A 22,451-nucleotide genomic window follows, 5' to 3' on the forward strand; every position below is an offset into this window, starting at 1 on the left:
ACATAATGATTAATATCCTTTTGTTTAACATCATATTGATCCATATATATTATAATTATTAATAATTATATTTTATTATAATAGAATTTAAGCTTTAATGAATAATATTTAATGAATCAAATAATACTTAAATGTTTAATTCACTAAAGGAAAAGAAACCAAGAGAGAGTTTATAAAAACATTTAAAATTTGTTATGCATATTCTTGTAAAACTATAAAGATATTGATAATCAGATGATAGAAAAAACAGTAATAATAACATAGCAATTCTGAGTGATATATATTGATATGTTAATCTGTTGATACAACAACAGATTGTGTAGTAAAAAGTAGATCTATACTTGAGAAAAATCAAGTTATATAATTACTTTATCATTCCTTTATTGTGATAAGGTAGATAAATCATTTCTCATGCAAGTACTATTATTATCTTTAACCAATCATCTGTTTTGTCTTTTTCCTAAGTAATTTATATACTTGTATCACACGTGCAAGTTGAAAATAAGAAGCCAAACACTGATGAAGTTTTGATTTGTTAGTTTCTCCTATAACTCCAAATAACTATATTAATGACACAATTCAGCACAAGTATTACCAAAGTTACAAGAATACTTGAAATTAAGGGTAGAAAAAAGAAACAAAAGGGAAATGAATTTCAAAGAAGAAACTACTTACAAAGATTCCCACATACATGGGTTTGGCTCCTCTAAAGAGGTAGCATCCACAAAAAAATCAACGGTTCGGTCCGGTCCGGTCCGGTCTGGTTCAGTTGGGTTCATACAATTAAGACATTTTTCTAGCTTTTCAAATAGTTACCTTTCTTTCAAGGAACGATTAATGGACTTCCTGAGTTCCCAGGAGGGCCATGAAGATGACAAGCACCCTCTAATGGGTGACTGTAGAAATAGCGAAGACGTTGACAAGTGCTTTTGGCGCATTGAGATTGAGGACAAGCAATTAAAGGAGCCTCTAAGCCTTCTCTTTTCACTATCATGGGGTAAGGGTTGATAGCTAGGATCATGCCTCACAGATGAAGTTCTTAGTGCTTGAGGTAGAACACAATTGCATATTGAACCTGCCACAAGTTCAGCAAACATCATGTTAATATGTCAACAGTATCTTTTTACGGGTATCAAGAGTGTCTGGTATATTAATAGTGGTTTTGATGATGGATTCAACTTATAGTAGAAATTCAGGTGCAGTTAACTTTATGTAAAGTTGATAACTGAGTTTCCACCTTAACTTGAATATTGTGTTTCACATACCTAACTTTGCAAGTCTATTTACCCATTTTGGGATTGATTTGCCAGTAAGCTTGTAGCACATGTCCTTGCAGAAGTGGTTGCAGTTCTTAAGAATTAAATGATATGTGTCGCCGTTGTAGCTCGCGGCTTGGCGTTCCATGAACTCCCTAACTTGAACAGGATCCAAAGAAGTGGTTCCTATGAATATTGACTTCCGAAACTTGAAGCCGGGGCACTGCCTTGGTTCAACCTCAAAAACACCACTTGATGGGTAGTCATGAGCTCCAAATGCATATTCCACTCCATGAACTGTAAGATACACTTAAGCTTCATCAGATAACACAAGAATATCAAAGTGTATTAAGCTTTTGGGGACGACTCGAAAACAAAGACATATATGTAAGGCAGAAAATTTGTTTTGAAAATCCATCTATTTTGAAGTTATAGGAACAAATTTGAGTGCTCTGCTGCACTCTCTAGTTTCCTAACTTACTTATTAGGGTAGAAAAGTTGGGAGAAAACATGTGAAGTGATAAACACTTTCGGGTACCAGAGAAGGATCAAGGTTGGATGATCATATACATTGATTCAAGAATGATATGCTATAAAGTTGTCTTCACGAAGACGATAGATGAGAACTGTTAGATAGTTTAACATGTTTGACTAAATTGTCATTTAACGGTTCTCAACTATCATCTTCACAGGAAACCAACTTCATGAGAGTGGTCACCATTCAATTATATATCATTCATAACATTTATGAGAAGATTTAAGAGATCAAAGTCTATAAGCTTCACCTTCGACACCAGAGTGGTAGATACCAAGACCAGCCCAATACATGTAACCATTCATGGGTGTCAAGTCATAAACATTGAGATAGACTGGCGTTTTCGCCGGTCCACAGCTAGCCGAATTGACCTTGCGAAAGAGAGAAAAGCGCGTCGCCGATTTCCCTTTCAAATGAAGAGGCACAATAGATTTCCATCCTTTCTTAGACTTCAATTTCATCTTTCCGTTATGCGAACACCAGCATAATACCTGCATTCAAATAGTAACAAGAAAACTTTGTTCTGAGATTTAGACATTCCTTGTTTTACTTCAGACCATAAACTTATTTGCTCATTTTAATTTTTTAACATTGTGTTTTAATGTGACAAACTTATCAGCATCAATCTAGCACAAGAAATACAAGTAAAGGGGCCTTCGAATTTCGAAGGATACACACTTTCTTGAGAAAAAAGCATTCTAAACAAAAGTAATATTCAATTGAACTTCACCTCTCAATTCCCAGGAACCTCTGAAGAAAAATTTCCCCTCTTATCTTGTGTTCTTCCTGTATAGATTCTTTACCTGGAAAATTCCACAGAATGAAAGAAAATCACTCTATTTGGTTAAAAGATTATTATCAAAAGGAAAATACCAACAAATTTTCACCCTTTCCTAATAATTCAGATAGAATAAGCTCTAAAATATTCATGATTCTCATTACAAAACACAAAACACAAATGGCAACTTAGCCAACACTATGATGCAAAAATGAGCTCTTTTTTTCTTTTATAGATTCAAAAACAAAAACAGAAAAGAACCTAAAGTGTAGATATTTCTCAGAACAGTTGCAAGACAGAAACCAAATTGGGTAGGTCAAAAGTTCCAATTTTGAACATCAGAAAACAAAGGGCAGCAACTCAGAAAAATTGGAATAAAAGATACTCTAAGCTGAGTTTCAGATCTAACACAACAGTTGAAAGTACAAAGAAACAATCATGTCACTGAAACATTCAACACAAAAACAAAAAGTGAAAAAAAGATCACAAAACCTTAGGTAATAACAATGCTAATAATGCATAACAATAACCACAGTTATCCAATAATCAAGAAACAAAATTAAAAGCAGAAAAACTGTTACTAATTACAACAACAAAAAAACAAAGCAACCAAGTGAGAAATTAATTAACATTAAAAATAAGATAGAATGAAGAAGATAGAGGAAGAAAGGTGAAAGAGGAAAGTGAAAGGAACTTACAGGAAGAGATAAAAAGAAGGGTGCCATTGAGAATGAGAAAGAGAAAGAAAATGGAGAAAATGTGAGAATAGTGTCAAGTGTTTTGAGATGTGGACATAAGTGTGTGAACTGTGAACTGTTGAAAGGTGGCGTAAGAATTAGATCACAACAACAACAAATAAAAAGTGTTTAGTTTTAGTTTCAAGTGATAATTTAAAAGTGTTAAGTGTTAACAAGTCTCTTAAGATTCAACTTTCAACTTTCTGCCATTTTCAACAAACACCAATCTATTTGGAAGGAAGAAAAAGATTATAGAATTATTATTTTGTGTGCTAATTATTTAACAAAAATATATTTTTTATTTAACGAAAATATTTGATAACCAAAAGATATCAGTAAAAAATTATCAAAATTTATTAATTTTAATTTTATTTAATATATTTTTTTAATAAATAAATATTAAATAAGACAAATTTTAACTATTTTAGACTGATTGTTTTTTGTCTCATTAGTATTATCGATATAAATACACTAAATTTAAAAAATATTTTGTTAAGTAAAAAAATTATTAAATGATAATGACATAACGAATTAAATATTAAAGTGATTATAAGAATATGTTAATTTAGTATGTAGAGTAAAAACAAGTACATATAACACGTTTCGGAAATACATAGGTATATAGTATAGTGTTGCTATCTTACATGTGAAAGCACAAGTAATGATATTGCACTCAAATTTACTAAGAAATTAAAAGGGGTATGTGACATGATTAGTGATCATTATTACCTTTGATCCAACTACTTTCATAAATTCTAGAGTGTTATCATGTTATTATTATCGGTTTGTGAAGCTATTGTTTGGATAAATACTTTAATTATGGTACCTTTTTTTATTATTATAATGAAAAGTGAAAAATGAGGTTCACTAACAATAATATAGTTTTGATGTTAAAATATTTATATAAATTTCCATTGTCAAAAGTGTTTACAGAAATAAGGTACAAAATCATTATTCAAATGGAAAAATGTTACACTAATGATTAATAACAAGAATTAATGTTAACAATAAAAACAAAAATTGAATATTAATAACAATACAACTCATTTATTTTATTTGTTGAAATAAAAAGATTCACAAATATAATATTAATATTAGAATTAGAATGTGAAAAGTGAAAACAGCTGTACAGCGCAACTTCCACTGTGTTTGAACTTGTGTGTAATAAGAAAGTTATTATAAAAAAATATGTAAAATTTAATTTTTAATGTAATTATTTTATATTTATTAAAATAAAAAATTTAAAATTTATTAGTAATAATTTTAACTTGTATTTTTAAAGTACATGTTAATTAAATCTTGAAAAATATTATTTTAATTTCAAAATAAGTTTCGTGCAGACACAGCAACTATGCACACAAACCGAGCAGGGAACACTAGCACTGAGTTAATTAATTCTTAATTATAATGAACTGCATATTTCGATTTCAAATTAAGCTACTGTTTTTTAATGATGTAATAATGTTTTTAAGGTTAATGTTTACTTTAGTCTACTATCACTTACTACTGATCACTAGGTTATTATGTTTAACCTTTTCTTTTTTATTTTGCAAACATTAAATGTTGGATTAAATCAAGTGTTTTTTTATTTAACTAATGTGTGTTAAAAGAATTTAATTTTTTTAATAAATACATGATAAATATATTAAAAACTAAATTTTATATTTTTTTCTATAAAAAAAGTTTTTTTAATTGATAACTTTAAATGTGCTCTATCTAAACCCCTTTTTGTGGGTCTCTGAATCTCTCCCCCTTTTATCCGTATTTTAGAAAAAAGTATGATACAATTTCTAAAAGCTATTAAAAAAAGATAATAGAAAAGTAATTATTTAGGTAAAATTAAATAAGTACATAAATATTTTTTTCTATATAGGCAAAAACTAAGTATAGGAAAAGACAAAACGTGTTTGCCTTTTTTTAAAAAAAATATATATATTTAGAGGGCTATCCTAGGCTCTCTTTTTTTCATATAAATAAACAAAATTGTGATTGAAAAATGATTAGAAAAGAACATTTGATATAATAATTAAATTCACCTTAAAATAAAAGAGCATTTATATATATAACATAATAGACAGGTCGTAGCAAAAGTACTTGTGTGGCATTACTCCATTGTTTTTAGAATCCACGAGGGTCATGTGTTGTGTTACCTAGACAAATTAAATTCCCTTTTATCATTTCATTCATCAATTTTGGTTCAACTCTCGTGTTCACTAATTGCTAAAATACATTATTATAACACGTCCCATCATTGAATATTGTCATTCGAGAATAAAACTATTAGAAATTGTAAGTGATCATTATATATATATATATATATATATATATATATATATATATATATATATATATATATATATATTAGATATTGGCTATACAATATTTTTTAAAAATAATTTGTGTTTTCACTTAATAATTTAATTTCTCATGAATTATGAAACATAAACACTTTATTGTATTGTTGTGTCTGTATATCAGACATATTTTTAACACGATACTCATTTGATACGCATATTTGTTATGTTTAATTGTGTCTTAATAAAAAATAAAAAAAATTTCTACCCAAAAAATACTTGATACATTTAAATATTATTACGTATCTAATCTTATTCTTAACCTGTATTATTGAAATGAGTAAAAATAATATATATTATTATTTATTAAAATAAAAAATATTTTATATTTCAATATTAATAAAATAAAAACATCATTATAATTTATGTAAAGAATATTTTATATATATATTTATCTTATAAAATTTTAAAATTTATATATTTATATATTCCGTGTCATATTATGTTTTGTGTCTCAATAGTCTAGCTTATGAAAGATATAATTCACAATATGACATTAGAGTTTCCATTATTAAAAGATTAAGAATTTGATCTTATATCTTAATAATTTAATTAGATCTAATTCACTTAACAAAACCCAGTAACGATGCAAAAATTTAATTAATTCCAGATTTTCTACTATATATATATATATATATATATATAATAATATATATATATATATATATATATGAAAAAAATATAAAATGATGAGTTGGGTACTTGTTTATGCAAAATTCGTCGGCAGCATTAATGGCAGCCAACAAGAACCAAAATTTTGTCTGCAGCATAAGTTCAACGAAGAAATAATAATTTAGTCATAAAAGGACTCTAATATTTCAAGTTGTGTATGGATTCAAGAATCAAACTCATTCATTAATAATGCAAATGGACCACCACTTTTAAATCTCGCCCCCTTATTATTATTCATGAGAAATATTATTTGTATACTAAAATTTGTCACTAATAAAATTAGCCATTAATATATTGTATATAAATATGTGTATAATTTAATTTATTTTTAATATATATTTATATTTCAACAAATATTTTATACTAATAACTGACTTTAACGATTGATTTTAGTGTACACGTAGTATAACCATTATTTATAGACTTATAGCTACTCATTTTCTAGGATTGCGATTTTTCCGGCACTTCTGTTTTCTATATGGTAAATAGATATTTCAACAATTAAAAAAAATGTGGCCACAATTATCTAGTTATATTTTAGAGCAATTTATATGAATAAATAATTTGAGATTGAAAATTATGTAGATATTCGGAATCAATTCTTGTTACCTGTATTGTCCTAAATATTTTTATATGAATCGAATTAAGTTCATTTGATTTACTACTCAACATGATGTTAAATTGAATTTATTTGATTCGCTTTACATTTAAATAGTGTAAATCAAATCAAACATAAAAATGTTCAGGACAAGATGTATACCAAACTAAAAAATGATTTAAGACATTTCGATAATGTTTAACTCCAAATTATTTATTTATTTATTTATGTTAATTACCCTATATTTTATTACGTTATCTAATAATAATATTCACAAATATTTGTTAGAGAAATGTTTTTTATTCAATGTATTTATTATTTTTCACATTTGTAATGTACTATATAGTATCCATTTAACATTTTTCCGATCCCCTTTAACTTTTATACAGATTAAAGTTAAGCATAATAAACACCAAAATATTTGTATTGTAAATTAGTTATTAAATAAAAGCATAATACATTAATTTTAAGGGTAAAAAACTGAAATGAGCCAAGTGGAGCTCAAATTTACCTAAATCAGCCAAATGAAAAATCAATACATGAATCAACCAGGACGAATTACTATATAATTCGAATCAATATGATTCGAATTTGATTTGAACGTAATTCGAATCAATATGATTCGAATTACTAGGAACGCCAAAAATGAATGAAGTTCGAAACAACTTGTTTCGAATTACAACTATAGAATTCGAATTTAGTTAATTCGAATTACTAGGAGAAGCGCATGTGAGAGGAGTTCGAATCAATTCGATTCGAATTAGGTGAAAACGGGCTTGCATAGTAATTCGAATTACAAGGGAATCGGCTATAAAAGGAGTTCGAGCCAAGTTCATTCGAATCACTTTCTCATTCTCCAACCCCACCAAATCCCAGAGAAAAAGACCAGCGTTCAGTACGAGCTTGACCAGAGCGGCTGTTTCTGTCGATGGGGGACGATCCGGGAAGGCTTTATCGTCTGGATGGAGTAGCTCATATCGCCGGTGTTATCAACGACGAGGTTAGTGGTTTATGAAAGCGGTTTATGATAATGGTATTTGTTAAAGGGTTTTTAGAATGGTTTATGTTACTGTTAGTGGTTTAGGATAGTGGTTTAGGAAAGTAGTGTAGGGTAGTGGTTTTTGTTGATGGTTTTTGTTAATGGTTTTTGTTAATGGTTTTGTTTTAGCGGTTTATTGTAAATGGTTTTTGGATAGTGGTTTAGGAAATTAGTGTAGGGTAGTGGTATTTGTTGATGGTTTTTGTTAATGGTATTTGGTAATGGTTTATTGTTGATGGTTTTTGTTAATGGTTTTTGTGAATGGTTTTGTTTTAGCGGTTTATTGTTAATGGTTTTAGTTGATGGTTTTTGTTAATGGTTTTTGTTAATAGTTTTTGTTAATGGTTTATTGTTGATGGTTTTTGTTAATGGTTTAGGTGAATGGTTTTGTTTTAGCGGTTTATTGTTAATGGTTTTTGTTAATGGTTTTTCTTAACGGTTTATTCGTAGGGGCTACCGGACACGGGTGCCACGCCGTTGCGGCACTGGATCGCACCTGTTTAGATGACTTCATGGATATTGGTTTACATCTTGTTGTCTTTTTTATATTTTGTACTTCGTTGGTTTGTTATAGTTGTTATGATATGTACTTTCTTATTATGTTATTTGAATTTATGTTATGTAGTCTCATTTACGTCGATGTATTATACTTTTATGTTATGATTTATAGTTTCATGTTATGTTATTCGTTATCCTTTTACCGCTATATAATGTTGTTTGTTCTAGTTATAAATTTCAATGATGTAAAAGCCTTTAAACAGAAATATTTGGTACCATTATCAAGTTTCATTACACAAACGAAGCAAAGTTGTTCCATACAAGTTGTAATACATTAAAAGTTATAAACAAGTACAGGACAAGTGCTACTACAATAACAAAGAAACACATACATAGCAAATCGCCTACTGATTTCTAGCAGTCCCGCTTGGGCCTGCGGCTTGTGGACAACTACGCCTGGTGTGTCCTGGCTGCCTGCAGAGGCCACATCTCTTTGGCCGGTTCGGATCTGCTTCATCCATGTTGGTTCGAATTCTTGTGGATCTAGGACGACCCTCCCTCGCACGCCTCATACTCGGATCCGGTATAACTGTAGGCCCGGCATAAGGTGGCCAGAAACCCTCCGGTATGGGAGGGGCAAATACCATCTGATAGACGCCGAAGACGGAGCTAAGCCGGTATACCTCGTGCACGTAAGGTTGCCATGTAAGCCGTGAATAAGCACAGCATGCCAGTGCATGCGGACAGGGAAAATGAAGTGCTTGGAAGTATCCACAATCACAAGTCTGAGACCCTAATGAGACCCTGTACGTACCAAGAGAGAATGAGCCTGTCGGAGTCGTCTCAGCAACGGTGTACTCCGAGTTGTCTCTGTCGTAAACAGTAACCGTGAAATGCCGGGCTGTTCTCAGGTTGGCCTCGATACACTTTACTAGGTATTGACTGAACTGTTGTCCAGTACCCATCTGAGCCTCGGCCTCCCTCCCCTTACGGACAAATAGCTCAGCAAGCCTTCCGTATGTGGCCTTCACCAGGGAGCATACAGGGAGGTTTCTAACCCCCTTCAGGATTGAGTTGACACACTCCGAAATATTGGTCGTCACGTGCTCACGGAGGTGGGAAAGAAAGAAAGACCATGACTCAGCATTCTCACCCTCAACTAGTGCAAATGCCACGGGTAGGATGTTCGAGTTTCCGTCTTGTGCAATGGCGACTAGCAGTGTTCCCCCATACTTCCCATATAAATGGGTGCCATCAATACTCACCAAAGGCTTGCAATGACGGAATGCCTGGATACAAGGGGGGAAAGTCCAGAACAGCCTATGAAAATAAACCTGAGAATTGTCAACCTGTCCCCCAACTCGAACAGGGCAAGTCCTGAGGACGGCTACAGTGCCAGGCATCGTCAGCTGCACTCCTAAAACCCACCTAGGGAGCTCATTGTACGACTCCTCCCAGTCCCCATATATCACGGCAACGGCCTTCTGCTTCGCCATCCATACCCTCCTGTACGTAGGCCTGAACCCAAAGTGTGCGGCCGTGGCATTTTGGAGCACCTTGATGTTCACACCTGCATCAGCCCTAACCATCGGCATAACGAAGGTGGATATGACATGGTAGTCCAGACTCCTATGGTCGCTGGAGATGGAGCTGGCAAGACATGTATGCGGTCCGTTGTATCGCTTCACTTCCCAGATACCCTTCCGCTGTCGGAGACTCAACCGAATTAGCCATGTGCACCCATTCCCAAACTCAGAACACTTTCCCACATACCTGCGATAGTCAGACTCAACGACCTTGTACTGGACCCCTCGACGGATACTGTACGTCTTCACACTCAACAGCGCCTCATCTTTATCTTGAAATTGTTGGCCAACCTGGAACTCGTTCATACCGGCAGACCCCTCGGTATCTCTAGCACCAAATCCTGAGGCCTGCAGATCATTGTCGTCTTGCCGCATGGCATCCAGGTCCAATGAGGAAAAATGGGGTGGATACTGCTGTGTGCCAGAACTAGATCCACCTATAGCCCTTGTCGGAACAGTAGTTCCAACATCATCGCCGCTTTCATCAGCGATGAAATCCGGCTCCACGTCATCGTCATCTGGATCATCAAACAAACCATCACCAACACCAGCCGGTGTGGGACAACGTACCTCGGTGGGAATATGTTCCCCATACCGAACCTCATCTCCAACATTGCCGCTCAGATCAACGGCAAACGAAGGGGACGCAACAGGCTGCATCGGTGGCTCATACACAGGAGCAGAGGATGAAGCAACAGCAGGTCTCGAGCTCGAGCCGGCAACCGCGGCTATAGTAGTGGCATTCCGGTTCGAACCACCCGAGCTAGATACCATATCAACCAACTTAGCCAACAGCTCCGGAGTCCTTACCTCGGGAAACTGCCTACGAGAAAGAAACATAACCTGCAAGTCCTCGTCACTACCGATTGTGAAACAATCAAACTTCACGGTGTCATGGAGCACCGCTGTAGGAATGCGGTAGAAAAACTTCTTCACCCTTTTAACGCCTTCAAGACCCAGCTTCTCCAGCACAGAGCTAACAAGTGCATCGTAGGTGGTTGTCGGCGTCACGATAATACATAGGGGATCCTTATCAGTGAACTTAACGCCGGACCGGGTTTTTCTCTTAATGGGCCCTCTGTAATGTACCAGAACTAGGAAACTCTCCTCACTAGCCATCTCCCCTCTTTGTTGAGAGCAACATGAGTTCACACCTTATATAAATAGCCCTGGCTCGCACTATATATATATAATTCGAATCTATATGTTTCGAATTATCTAATGTGACAACCAAACCTAGTAATTCGAATCAACTTGATTCGAATTACTAAACAATGCTTCTCCTAGTAATTCGAATTAACTAAATTCGAATTCTATAGTTGTAATTCGAAACAAGTTGTTTCGAACTTCATTCATTTTTGGCGTTCCTAGTAATTCGAATCATATTGATTCGAATTACGTTCAAATCAAATTCGAATCATATTGATTCGAATTATATAGTAATTCGTCCTGGTTGATTCATGTATTGATTTTTCATTTGGCTGATTTAGGTAAATTTGAGCTCTACTTGGCTCATTTCAGTTTTTTACCCTAATTTTAACCAATGAATTAGATATTTTTATTTGTGAGCCTTATATTTGACATCAATCTTCCTTGATCATTGATGACTTGAACTCAATCATCATCATCATCATGATGTATATGTGAATTATTTTTGTCATGCATGTTAAGAAAAGAATAATAGAATAGAATGATCTAAGATGCATAAAGAAACAAATAGCATGCATGCAATAATGGATAGAGTTTGAGAGTGTAATAAGAACACGTGAGTGATTGAAGACATGACATACAATGCTTAAAGGTGAAAAGGTTTTATAATACAAATAGTAGGACATCAAATCCTCTATGGTGCTGCAACCAACGACAAATTGGTTGGTTTCTAAGGAGTGGAAATAGATCCGGTTAAGTCAGGCTTCATCCTTAACATGTAAAGTTTGTAATAAAATTTATTGGTTTAGATCTAATTTATAGTCTATTATAAATATAAATTATTTACTCAGTATTAAGTTTAGTCTGTTGTCAAATTTAGCCTGATTTAAAATTTATTTAAAGATTTAATAATTTTAAAAATAAATAATTAAATAAAATTAAGGATATTAAATATATTTAAAAATAAAAATATTTATATGTAATTAAAGAAACAAATAATCTAATAGATAAAAATCTAAATAAATAATAGATATAAAACTATTAAGCCTTTACTATTATAATAAAACTATATATTTAGATGTTTTTAAAGGTCTAGATTAACCTAATAAATTTAACTGACTATTTGATAAGTCTGAATCAGACCTGTTAAAGAATTTAAGTTTTTAATATAGTTTGAGTTTAAATTTATTTTTTTATCAGATCAAGTCAACACACAAATTAGATTGCAGACTCTTGATAAATCGATCTTTTTTTACCCTAGCTCTAAAACAGTAAAATTAAACAAAGAATATACTATTTGAATATAATAATAGATTTAGAAAAAAAAATGGAAGTTAGTAGAAAAAATTTCTATATACTATTTGAAACTTTTAAGTAGCAAAAAAAATTGCATATTTTGAAATTTTAAGAGATAAATTTTAGTCAATAATTAAACAAAGACTTGTATATGTATTTCATAATTTCGCTCAATAAATAAGATAGTTGGCCAGTAATTTTAGGGTAAGATTCCTGAATAAATTGTATACAAGCCAAGATGAAGAACATGATATTAAATTGATTTTTATTTTATTTTATTTTATTGTTGTTTGACAGTTGGAGGAGGGTTTGGCATTGATCCAAGATGGAGTGTGGAACCAAAAAGGAGCAAAAGGGTTGGCGTAATTGTCCTTCAAAAATTTATATGAATTATGAACCTCTCAAATCTCAACCCTACTTGTGTTCTTGGGAGTTTATTCTCACACATCCCATATGCATTTTAGAAAATCTTGTCTCTAAATGCTGTAACAGACCAAAAAAATAAATAAATAAATCAAATATATCAAATACATATCAAAATTAACTATTAAAATTAATTATTATAAATTTATATACAAATATATATGTAATTTAATTTATTTTTAATATATATTTTATATTTTAATATATATTTATTTAAATAATTAATTTTAATGATTAATTTTAATTTGTAAATAAACAAATATAAACAAATAACTTGCATTTATCTATGACCCACAAACGTGTAATTTTAATATTTTATATGAGCAAACTGGAAATTGGATTTTCTAGGAAGATGTACCAAATTTAATTAATTTTGATAATATTTAAAAATATTATTAAAATTAGGACTATAATTTTTTAATTTTTCATAATACTTATTCTCAAATTAAAAAATATCTTTAAATATTAAAAATATATTATTTTAATTTTAGTAATACTTTTTAAATAGTATTAAGATTATATAACTACTATCGTAATTACTGTAGCATGAACTTTAATAAATAAGTGAAAACTCAGGTGCAGTCGATTTTATGTGAAGTTGATATCTGAGAGTTATTAGATGATTTTATTGAGTTGATTAAATTTTCATCTAACGGCTCTTAAGTATCAACTTCAACTGAAATCGACTTCACCTAATTTTCACTTAATAAAGATCAATGTATATGAATGATTATGTTTAATTAAGTATTTATTCTTCGCTGTTTGCTCCATCACTTTTTTTTTTGGTTCTTTTTTGGTTCCCGTTGGAGTCCTTTACAATGCAACTATGCAAGTACACAGATCAATTTTATATTGGCTCTTCTATCCAATTTAAATTGAATTTTATATTGACTAGATCATATTTCTTAATTCACTTTTACTTATTTTATTTTCCTTATTCTTATAAATTTAATAAGTGATACGACCGTTATACATCGGTTACGATATATAGCTCGGCGAACATCTTGATAACCGACGAATCCCCTATGCTGAGTTTATGGCAATAAACAACCTTATAATCAGTTACATCGGTTACGCCTTAAACGGTAAACTAAGAAATATGACTGTTACAGTATCTCGGTTATAAAAAGCAATCAGGAAGAATCGGTAAAGGTAGACCTTTCTTGACCCGTTAACTTCTAAGAATAACTCTTCTAAACTGACTTGAGCGTCGGAGTACTTTTGCAGGTACTTCCCCCCTCTTCCTTTTGGTTCTGCTGGCTGGTGGTGGAGTAATACAACTCGAGGATAAGCTCGGCCTACCTTTACTCGGGGACGATTTATAGTTCGGCTGTAATCAGGCAAGAACATTTGGCGCCCACCGTGGGGCCCGAGGCTTGAAGTCCCTTTCTCTCAGGTCCCAAATACCTCGATGATGGCTGACGCACCTCCTCCCACCCCATCCGAGCTTCTTCGTATGGTGACTGAACTTCAGCAGGCAAATCAGCGCATGGCTGAGGCCAACGAGCATATGAGAAACGAAAATCAACGGATGCAACAACAGATCGAGCAATTAATCAACGCCCGCATTGAACATGGTAACAATCATAATGAGCAGAATAATGACGAGGAACACCGCACACATGTTTCGGAGACACCTCAGGATGAGGAAGGCGGCGGTCCGCACGAGAGCGAAAAAAGAGCCGAAACCGATAAGGACGAGCTTGACAATTCCACAGGACCATTCACGGCAGACATCATGAATTTCCAGCTGCCTAGGCAGTTTACTTTACCAACAACATTAACTCCTTATGATGGATTGGGAGACCCAAAACAACACATCAAGAAATTCCGATCAATTATGATCGTTAACGGTGCATCTGATCCTATTCTATGCCGTTGTTTTCCTTCTTTTTTAGATGGTCCTGCACTTGACTGGTTTTGCTCTTTGCCTGCAGATTCTATTTCCCGATTTCAAGAACTGGCAACACAGTTTGAGGATCATTTTGCAGCGTCCGCTATTTACCTACACGACTCGGACTATTTGACAACTGTTAAACAAGGCCCTCAAGAAAGCCTAAAGGACTACATCACCCGTTTTACGAAGATAGCGATGAGGATCCCCGACCTTCATCCTGAAGTCCACCTACATGCCATCAAGAGTGGGCTCCGCCCAGGAAAATTCCAGGAAGCTATCGCGGTAGCTAAACCAAAAACCCTGGCCGAGTTCCGCGAGAAGGCCAAAGGACAGATAGACATCGAAGAACTCCGTCAAGCTCGGAAGTCAGAAAAGTCGGCAACTGCCAAAGACGACGAGAGGCCCCGAGAAAATAGAAAGAACTTCAAGCCAATACCCCGATACGAGTCATACACGCAGTTCAACACCAAGCGAGATGACATTATCAAGGAGATATTAAACTCCAAGCTAATCAAACCTCCACGGAAGGCCGGGAGTTATCCAGAGCCAAAAAATGTTGATAAATCCAAATATTGTACGTTCCATCAGAAGTTCGGTCATACAACCGATGAGTGCGTGATCGCTAAAGATCTCCTCGAACGTTTAGCGAGGCAGGGACACCTTGACAAATTCATTGCAGGTCACATGCAAAAGAGATCCACCCTGCCGCGGAACCATCCTCGGTAACAACTACATCGAAAGACAAGGAGAAAGTTCCCACACAACCCCGAGGCGTGATTAATTGCATCTCCGGGGGCTATGCAGGAGGAGGACACACAAGCTCGGCACGAAAACGCACATACAGAGCCATGCTCGCCCTGACGGATACGATCAACAATCCTCAGCTGACACAAAGAGCACCTGAGATAACGTTCTCTCCAACCGATTATCATGCTCATGACACGAACCTTGATGACCCTGTCGTCATCTCTATCCAGCTAGGCGATTTAATAGTTCGGAAAGTACTGCTGGACCCAGGCAGCAGCGCCGACGTTTTATTCTTTACTACATTTGAAAAAATGAAATTAAGTACTAACATTCTACAACCATCTGTAGGAGACCTGGTCGGCTTCTCAGGGGAACGAGTCCCAGTCATGGGTTTAATATGGTTACAAACCACATTGGGTGAACAGCCTGCATCCAGAACACATGATATTCAATACTTGGTGGTTGACAGCTTCAGCCCTTACAACCTTATTTTAGGGCGACCTTTTCTAAACAGGTTTGCCGCAATTGTATCTACTGTTCATCTTTGTATCAAGTTTCCCTTGCAGGATGATACAGTAGCCATCGTCCACGGCGACCTGCAAGATGCTCGGCATTGTTACAACACTAGTTTAAAGCCCATCAAGAGAAACAGCGACAGACGTGTAAACTCCATAGGCGCAGAACAGCCAATGCTTACCGACCTGGATCTTCGAGCCGACCTTCAAGATCGCCCTCTCCCCAATGAAGAGCTGATAAAGCTTACCTTGACAGATGACCCAACCAAATTCACCTTTATTGGCACAACCATACAGGGCGAAGAGAAAGACAAACTCATCAACTTCCTACGACGGAATGCCGACCTATTTGCCTGGACGTCAGAGGACATGCCAGGAATTAACCCTTCTGTTATCACGCACAAGCTCGCCATTAATCCGGCAGCCCGACCAGTAGCTCAGAAAAAAAGAAACCTCGGCGCAGAAAAAAGACTGGCATCCATGGACGAGGCTAAAAAGCTAATAGATGCAAACTTCATACGGGAAATCAGATTCACGACTTGGCTAGCCGACATCGTAATGGTAAAAAAACATAACGGTAAATGGCGTATGTGTGTTGATTTTACTGACTTAAACAAAGCATGTCCAAAGGACGCATATCCTTTACCTTCAATTGATACTTTAGTAGATAACTCCTGTGGCTATGGTACATTGAGTTTCATGGATGCATATTCTGGTTACAACCAGATTTTTATGCATCCATCAGACCAAGAAAAAACCGCTTTTATTACTGAATATGGTAACTATTGCTATAACGTCATGCCCTTTGGCTTAAAGAATGCAGGAGCAACATACCAACGGCTGATGAATAAAGTCTTCGACCAACAGATCGGCAGAAATCTTGAGGTGTATGTTGATGACATGGTCGCCAAGACAAAAATCGGAGAAAGCCATGTCGACGATCTTACTGAGATATTCCGTCAAATCCGAGTTTACAACATGAGACTTAACCCAGAAAAATGCGCCTTTGGTGTCCGAGGTGGAAAATTCCTCGGATTTATTCTGACTAGCCGAGGAATTGAGGCCAACCCGGAGAAATGTCAGGCAATTTTAGATATGAGCAGTCCAACAAACATAAAGGAAGTGCAGAGATTGACAGGGCGACTAGCAGCACTGTCCAGATTCTTGCCATGTTTAGCATCAAAATCGGCGAGTTTTTTCCACTGCTTACGAAAAAACACAGCTTTTCACTGGAATGAAAACTGTGAATCGGCATTTCAAAGCTTAAAGCAATTCCTTTCTAAACCACCTGTTCTACAAAAGCCCAAACTCGGTGAGCCCTTATATTTGTATTTATCTATCACTGACATATCAGTTAGTGCTGTCCTTGTTGCAGAAAACAATAAGACTCAGCAGCCAGTATACTTTGTGAGCAAATCACTCCAGAACGCCGAGCTCCGTTACCCAAAGTTAGAAAAACTGGCTTACGCCCTCGTTTTTTCAGCAAGAAGACTTCGTCCCTATTTTCAGAGCCACACGATCCATGTTAGGACGTCTCAGCCATTACGCCAAATACTCGCCAGACCCGAGCTTGCCGGACGATTGATCAAATGGTCCATCGAACTCTCCGAGTTCGATATCCACTACCAACCTAGGTCGTCCATAAAGTCACAGTATTTAGCTGACTTTGTTGCTGAATTTACAGGACCTACCCAGAATGAAAGTTCCGAGAAATGGGTGCTATTCGTTGATGGAGCATCAAACCCACAAGGAGCAGGTGCAGGAATACTTCTGGAAAACCCTGAGGGAGTTATATTTGAACATTCTCTTCGGTTTTCCTTCAAAGCCAGTAACAATCAGGCCGAGTACGAAGCCCTCATTGCAGGGCTCAGGTTAGCAATTGAATTACAAGTCACTAACTTACATGTTTATTGTGATTCTTTGTTAGTCGTTCAACAAGTAAATCAGCATTTCCAGACAAAAGATCCTATTCTACTGAAATATCTTGAAATTGTTAATAAACTGATTACTCGTTTTTCCAAAATCGAAATTACCCACATAGAAAGAGATCAGAATCACAGGGCAGATATACTATCTAAGTTAGCTACTAGTCAGTCACATAATGCATCACTTTTGCAGTCAACTTTACAGGAGCCGAGCATAAATATGATCGGCAACCTTCAATCCGAGGATTCTTGGAAAAAGCCATACATCCAATATCTCAAAAATGCTAAATTTCCGCCAGAAGTAAAAGACATTAAAAAGTTTAAACGACAAGCATCATTTTTTACATTATTGAATGACGAATTATACAGGCGAGGCTACTCTCGACCATTATTAAAATGTTTAGACAGATCCGAGGCCGAAATAGCCCTAGCCGAAGTTCATGAGGGCATCTGTGGAATACACTCAGGCGCCAGAAGCTTAGCACGGAAAATTCTCCGTGCAGGTTTTTATTGGCCGACCATATGGGAAGATTGCCAGAAAAAAGTCCGAGCTTGTGAACACTGCCAAAGGCACGCCCCGGTGCTTAGTATTCCAGCCGAAGAGCTACACCAGTCAACGGTAAGCTGGCCATTTCATAAATGGGGAATTGATATCCTCGGACCTTTTCCCACGGCACCCAGACAGGTAAAATTTTTAGTTGTGGCAATCGATTACTTTTCCAAATGGATTGAAGCTCAACCTCTAGCCAGAATTACATCGGTACAAATGATATCCTTTGTTTGGCAACACATAATCTGTAGATTCGGCATACCTCAACATATTGTGACTGATAATGGTCGCCAGTTCATAGACCATAATTTTCAGACTTTTTTGCAGAATTTAAAAGTTAAACAACACTTTTCTTCAGTAGAGCATCCTCAATCCAATGGTTTAGCAGAAGCTGCCAACAAGGTCCTCCTCCAAGCTCTAAGGAAGAAGCTCGATAACGCTAAAGGCCTTTGGGCCGAGCTTGTTCCGGAGATCTTATGGGGATACAATACTTCGGTACATTCAACAACAAAGGAAACACCATTTCGCTTGGTGTATGGTTCAGAGGCAATGATTCCGGTTGAGATATCACAAAGCTCCTTGAGAACACAACATGAAGCCCATGACGAAGCACGCCGGGCCGAGCTTGACTTGATTGAAGAAGTCCGTGCTATAGCCACAATTCGGCAAAAAGCATTGCAACAACGAATAGCTCAACGTCATAACAAAACTGTCAGGCCACGATCATTCCACCAAGGAGATTTGGTATTACGAAAAACTGAAACAGCCCGCAAGCCACCTTCCCACGGCAAGCTCGCCGCAACATGGGACGGACCTTATAGAGTACGTCAAGTGATCGGTAAAGGCGCCTATCAGCTAGAGGAATTAGATGGAACAACACTTCCTAGCACTTGGAATGTTACCTCATTGAAGAAATACTACAGCTAACAAGGTGCAGCACGCTAGTACTCTTTTTCCTAACTTGAGATTTTTCCATATATGGTTTTGCTCAAGAAGGTTTTAACGAGGCTAGCTTACCTATCTCAAATGTAAAGGTACTGCACTGAATAAAATTTGTTTTACAATATCTATATACAACTCTATATATTTCATATACATTGTCTCCCATTTAAAATCTGGCAATCCAGACATCTATATATCATCGGCCAAACCTTAAGTCGCATTGATAACTCATGCGCAAACCGCTGCTGATAAAGCATCAATCAGCTTGTCAAATTAATCAGACCCTCAAACGGGAACAAATAAAATTAGGATTAACCACGTCCTAATCCAACAGACATATCAGATAACAAAATAAGCAACGCCAAAACCATAATGGCCAAAACAACCGTATGTAAGTCATCAAACAGGAAACAAACAGTTCTTACAGGAATAACATCATTCCAATTTAAAACAAACAAAAAGATAACCCAAAATACAGCCTAATATCTTAGTCAGCCAAATTATCGTCCCCCTCTTCAGCTTCATCTTCATCGTCAACTAACTTACCATTCCGAACTACTTTACTCGGATCCATGGCAGTAAAATTGCTGCCAGGAAACAAAAACTTAGCCTGAATTACCGCACGCTCAAAACCTTCTGCAAAAGCATCTAGGACATCAGTCTGCCGACTAGATTCCATTTGCTTCAATTTCATCGTAACCTCAACGATTTGTTCACTCATAGAAGTCAATTCACCCTTCTTCTTCTCTAAAGCCTCAGAAACACTTTGATGCTTCTCCTTCTCAACCTTCAATTTCTCTTTCACAGCAGCTAACTCCTTCTCAAGCTCGGCAAGCATATTCTCTTTCGTCTCAAGCTGACCTTTTAACTCGGTGCTCTCAGATGCACACTGTAACATTTTTCTATGTCTCTTTTCCTGGCTCCGACCAATGCTGGCTAGCCGAAAACCCAAAACCTGCGTTATTGCAAAACCAATTAATTGCTTAAAAAAGAATATGTATATTTTACAACACAGCAGACCTGCATGAATTGGTCTATTCCAAGATTGCCTACTTCATCAATACGAGTAATATCAGAAGCAGACTGCACAACTTCGTCCGCCACCACATTAAAAGGAAAATTCTTGTCCCACAGTGACGAACCATCACCTTTTTCCTCAAACGAGTGGAGCTTCTCTTGCTTCACGATAAAATTCGCCAATTCGTCAAGCTCAACCATCTTCTTCCCCTCCTCCAAGTTTTCCGACTTTCTCTTCTTAAATACGATACCTTTCTTTCTCGGAATCGGTTGATTCACCTCAACCTCCCCTTCCACTTTCTCCGGGTTAGAGGAAGAACCTTCAAAGTTTTTTAACTTAAAACGAGCCCTCATACTCGACGCTGAAACCCTAGGATATCTACCACCTGAAAACAACAAAACAAAACTCTTAGAAATCAGAATTTAGCACGGAACATATGATCAACAAACCCTTACCCAAATATTCCACCACCGAAGCCCTATTTTCCTCCCAAGGCAACAAGTTAGAGACAGATATCAAACCGCCCAAATCAACCATTTCCATTAAAAAATTGATAATACATTCATTCCGCGGCGAAATTAATTCAGGACCCAAAATATGATTAGGATGACAACACCAGAAAAGAGGAAACTGTTCGCCGAGATTCTCGTCCAAGTAGAACGGGAATTCCTTCTCCACCGATCTCACCTTAAAGAACATCTCTTTAAAGTCTTTGAAAGAGGATTTGTATAATTTAAAAACAGCAAATCCGGGTGTACTGTTCAAATTTACCCAGACACCTTTCCAAACGCCTTTTGCTTGAAAGAGTGAGAAAAAAAGCTCTACCTCAGGTTCAATACCTAGGAACTCCATTAATACCTCAAAACACTTTATAAAAGCCCATCCGTTAGGATGAACCTGGGACGGAGCACAGTTCATCTGCTTCAACACACTACATTCAAACTTTGAAAACGGCAATTTCACAAACAACTCCTCAAGGATACAACTATACAAATAAAAACTTTCAAAATCGTTTCTTCTGTGATAAACCCTATCCACACGGTTACACGGAATCAGTTCGATGTGAAAACCGGGCCTCGTTACTTTCTCTAAAGATATTGCTCTAACACTTTCTTCATCAAAGAACAAAGAGGCCCTAATTTTCACATCCTCACCAACCCAACCATATGACCCATCATCTTCCACCTTAGGCAGTAGCTTTACTTTCGAATCACCCATTTTACTTATCAGACGGAGAAAAGACGAAATGAAGAGAAGAGAGAAAGCAGAAGTTCTAACCTCTTTTACTCATAGTTTAAAACCGCCTTTAGAAGACAAAGAGACTAAAACTCTCACACGAAAGTAACTCAACATCACTTCCTAGCCACTCTTTTAAGAAAATGTTTCATTTCCAAAGTTTAAATCCTGACCGTCCGTCCAAACCCACTTTTAATGGCATAAATGTCACTTTGGAACTTGCACCTGCATTGAAAAGACAGGCATCATCATTAACTGTTCAGGTAACTTTTCCTATGCTATAATAAATGCACCCCACTCGATATGTCAAGTTGAACTGGGGGCTCCTTACGCCGAGCTATAACTCGGTCAAATCAAAATTCAAAGCTCAACCTGCCCTATCTACGTCCAGGCTAAGCTTGGGGGCTGTGATACGACCGTTATACATCGGTTACGATTTATAGCTCGGCGAACATCTTGATAACCGACGAATCCCCTATGCCGAGTTTATGGCAATAAACAACCTTATAATCAGTTACATCGGTTACGCCTTAAACGGTAAACTAAGAAATATGACTGTTACAGTATCTCGGTTATAAAAAGCAATCAGGAAGAATCGGTAAAGGTAGACCTTTCTTGACCCGTTAACTTCTAAGAATAACTCTTCTAAACTGACTTGAGCGTCGGAGTACTTTTGCAGGTACTTCCCCCCTCTTCCTTT

At 35.8% G+C, this 22,451-nt stretch overlaps 3 protein-coding genes across 4 annotated transcripts; 1 reads left to right on the forward strand and 2 right to left on the reverse strand.

Annotated features, from left to right (window-relative positions):
- Positions 1 to 525: 525 nt before the first annotated feature.
- On the reverse strand, positions 526 to 3,449 carry LOC140179738 (deSI-like protein At4g17486). Of its 2 annotated transcripts, XM_072219467.1 has the most exons (5): positions 3,268 to 3,449; positions 2,522 to 2,594; positions 2,042 to 2,282; positions 1,266 to 1,553; positions 526 to 1,075 (listed from the first exon to the last, which is right to left on the reverse strand). In XM_072219467.1, the coding sequence occupies exons 3-5, from the start codon at positions 2,250 to 2,252 to the stop codon at positions 813 to 815; spliced, it is 762 nt and encodes a 253-aa protein (XP_072075568.1). In that variant the 5' UTR covers positions 2,253 to 2,282; positions 2,522 to 2,594; positions 3,268 to 3,449; the 3' UTR covers positions 526 to 812. The 2 variants fall into 2 exon arrangements, with proteins under 2 accessions (XP_072075568.1, XP_072075569.1); XM_072219468.1 differs by lacking the exon at positions 3,268 to 3,449 and having other exon boundaries at positions 2,522 to 2,687.
- A 10,886-nt stretch (positions 3,450 to 14,335) lies between these two features.
- On the forward strand, positions 14,336 to 15,544 carry LOC140180331 (uncharacterized). The gene has a single exon (XM_072220808.1). The coding sequence runs from the start codon at positions 14,336 to 14,338 to the stop codon at positions 15,542 to 15,544; it is 1,209 nt and encodes a 402-aa protein (XP_072076909.1).
- Positions 15,545 to 19,854: 4,310 nt separating this feature from the next.
- LOC140180332 (uncharacterized) lies at positions 19,855 to 21,733 on the reverse strand. The gene is made up of 3 exons (XM_072220809.1): positions 20,971 to 21,733; positions 20,551 to 20,900; positions 19,855 to 20,452 (listed from the first exon to the last, which is right to left on the reverse strand). The coding sequence occupies exons 1-3, from the start codon at positions 21,731 to 21,733 to the stop codon at positions 19,985 to 19,987; spliced, it is 1,581 nt and encodes a 526-aa protein (XP_072076910.1). The 3' UTR covers positions 19,855 to 19,984.
- Positions 21,734 to 22,451: the final 718 nt, after the last annotated feature.

This window comes from Arachis hypogaea, chromosome 16 (genome assembly GCF_003086295.3).
Source record: "Arachis hypogaea cultivar Tifrunner chromosome 16, arahy.Tifrunner.gnm2.J5K5, whole genome shotgun sequence".
NCBI lineage: Eukaryota > Viridiplantae > Streptophyta > Magnoliopsida > Fabales > Fabaceae > Arachis > Arachis hypogaea.

Bases quoted from the DNA above. Each gene is read 5' to 3' on its own strand.
- LOC140180332 (XM_072220809.1), bottom strand. From the start codon at position 21,733: ATGGGTGATTCGAAAGTAAAGCTACTGCCTAAGGTGGAAGATGATGGG. The intron at 20,901-20,970 runs GTAAGGGTTTGT...TGTTGTTTTCAG, and splicing joins TTCGGTGGTGGAATATTTGG to GTGGTAGATATCCTAGGGTT. The intron at 20,453-20,550 runs GTAGGCAATCTT...GCAATAACGCAG, and splicing joins ATATTACTCGTATTGATGAA to GTTTTGGGTTTTCGGCTAGC.
- LOC140180331 (XM_072220808.1), top strand. From the start codon at position 14,336: ATGGCTGACGCACCTCCTCCCACCCCATCCGAGCTTCTTCGTATGGTG.
- LOC140179738 (XM_072219467.1), bottom strand. From the start codon at position 2,252: ATGAAATTGAAGTCTAAGAAAGGATGGAAATCTATTGTGCCTCTTCAT. The intron at 1,554-2,041 runs GTGAAGCTTATA...TGTATCTTACAG, and splicing joins CTACCACTCTGGTGTCGAAG to TTCATGGAGTGGAATATGCA. The intron at 1,076-1,265 runs GTATGTGAAACA...AACTTGTGGCAG, and splicing joins AAATAGACTTGCAAAGTTAG to GTTCAATATGCAATTGTGTT.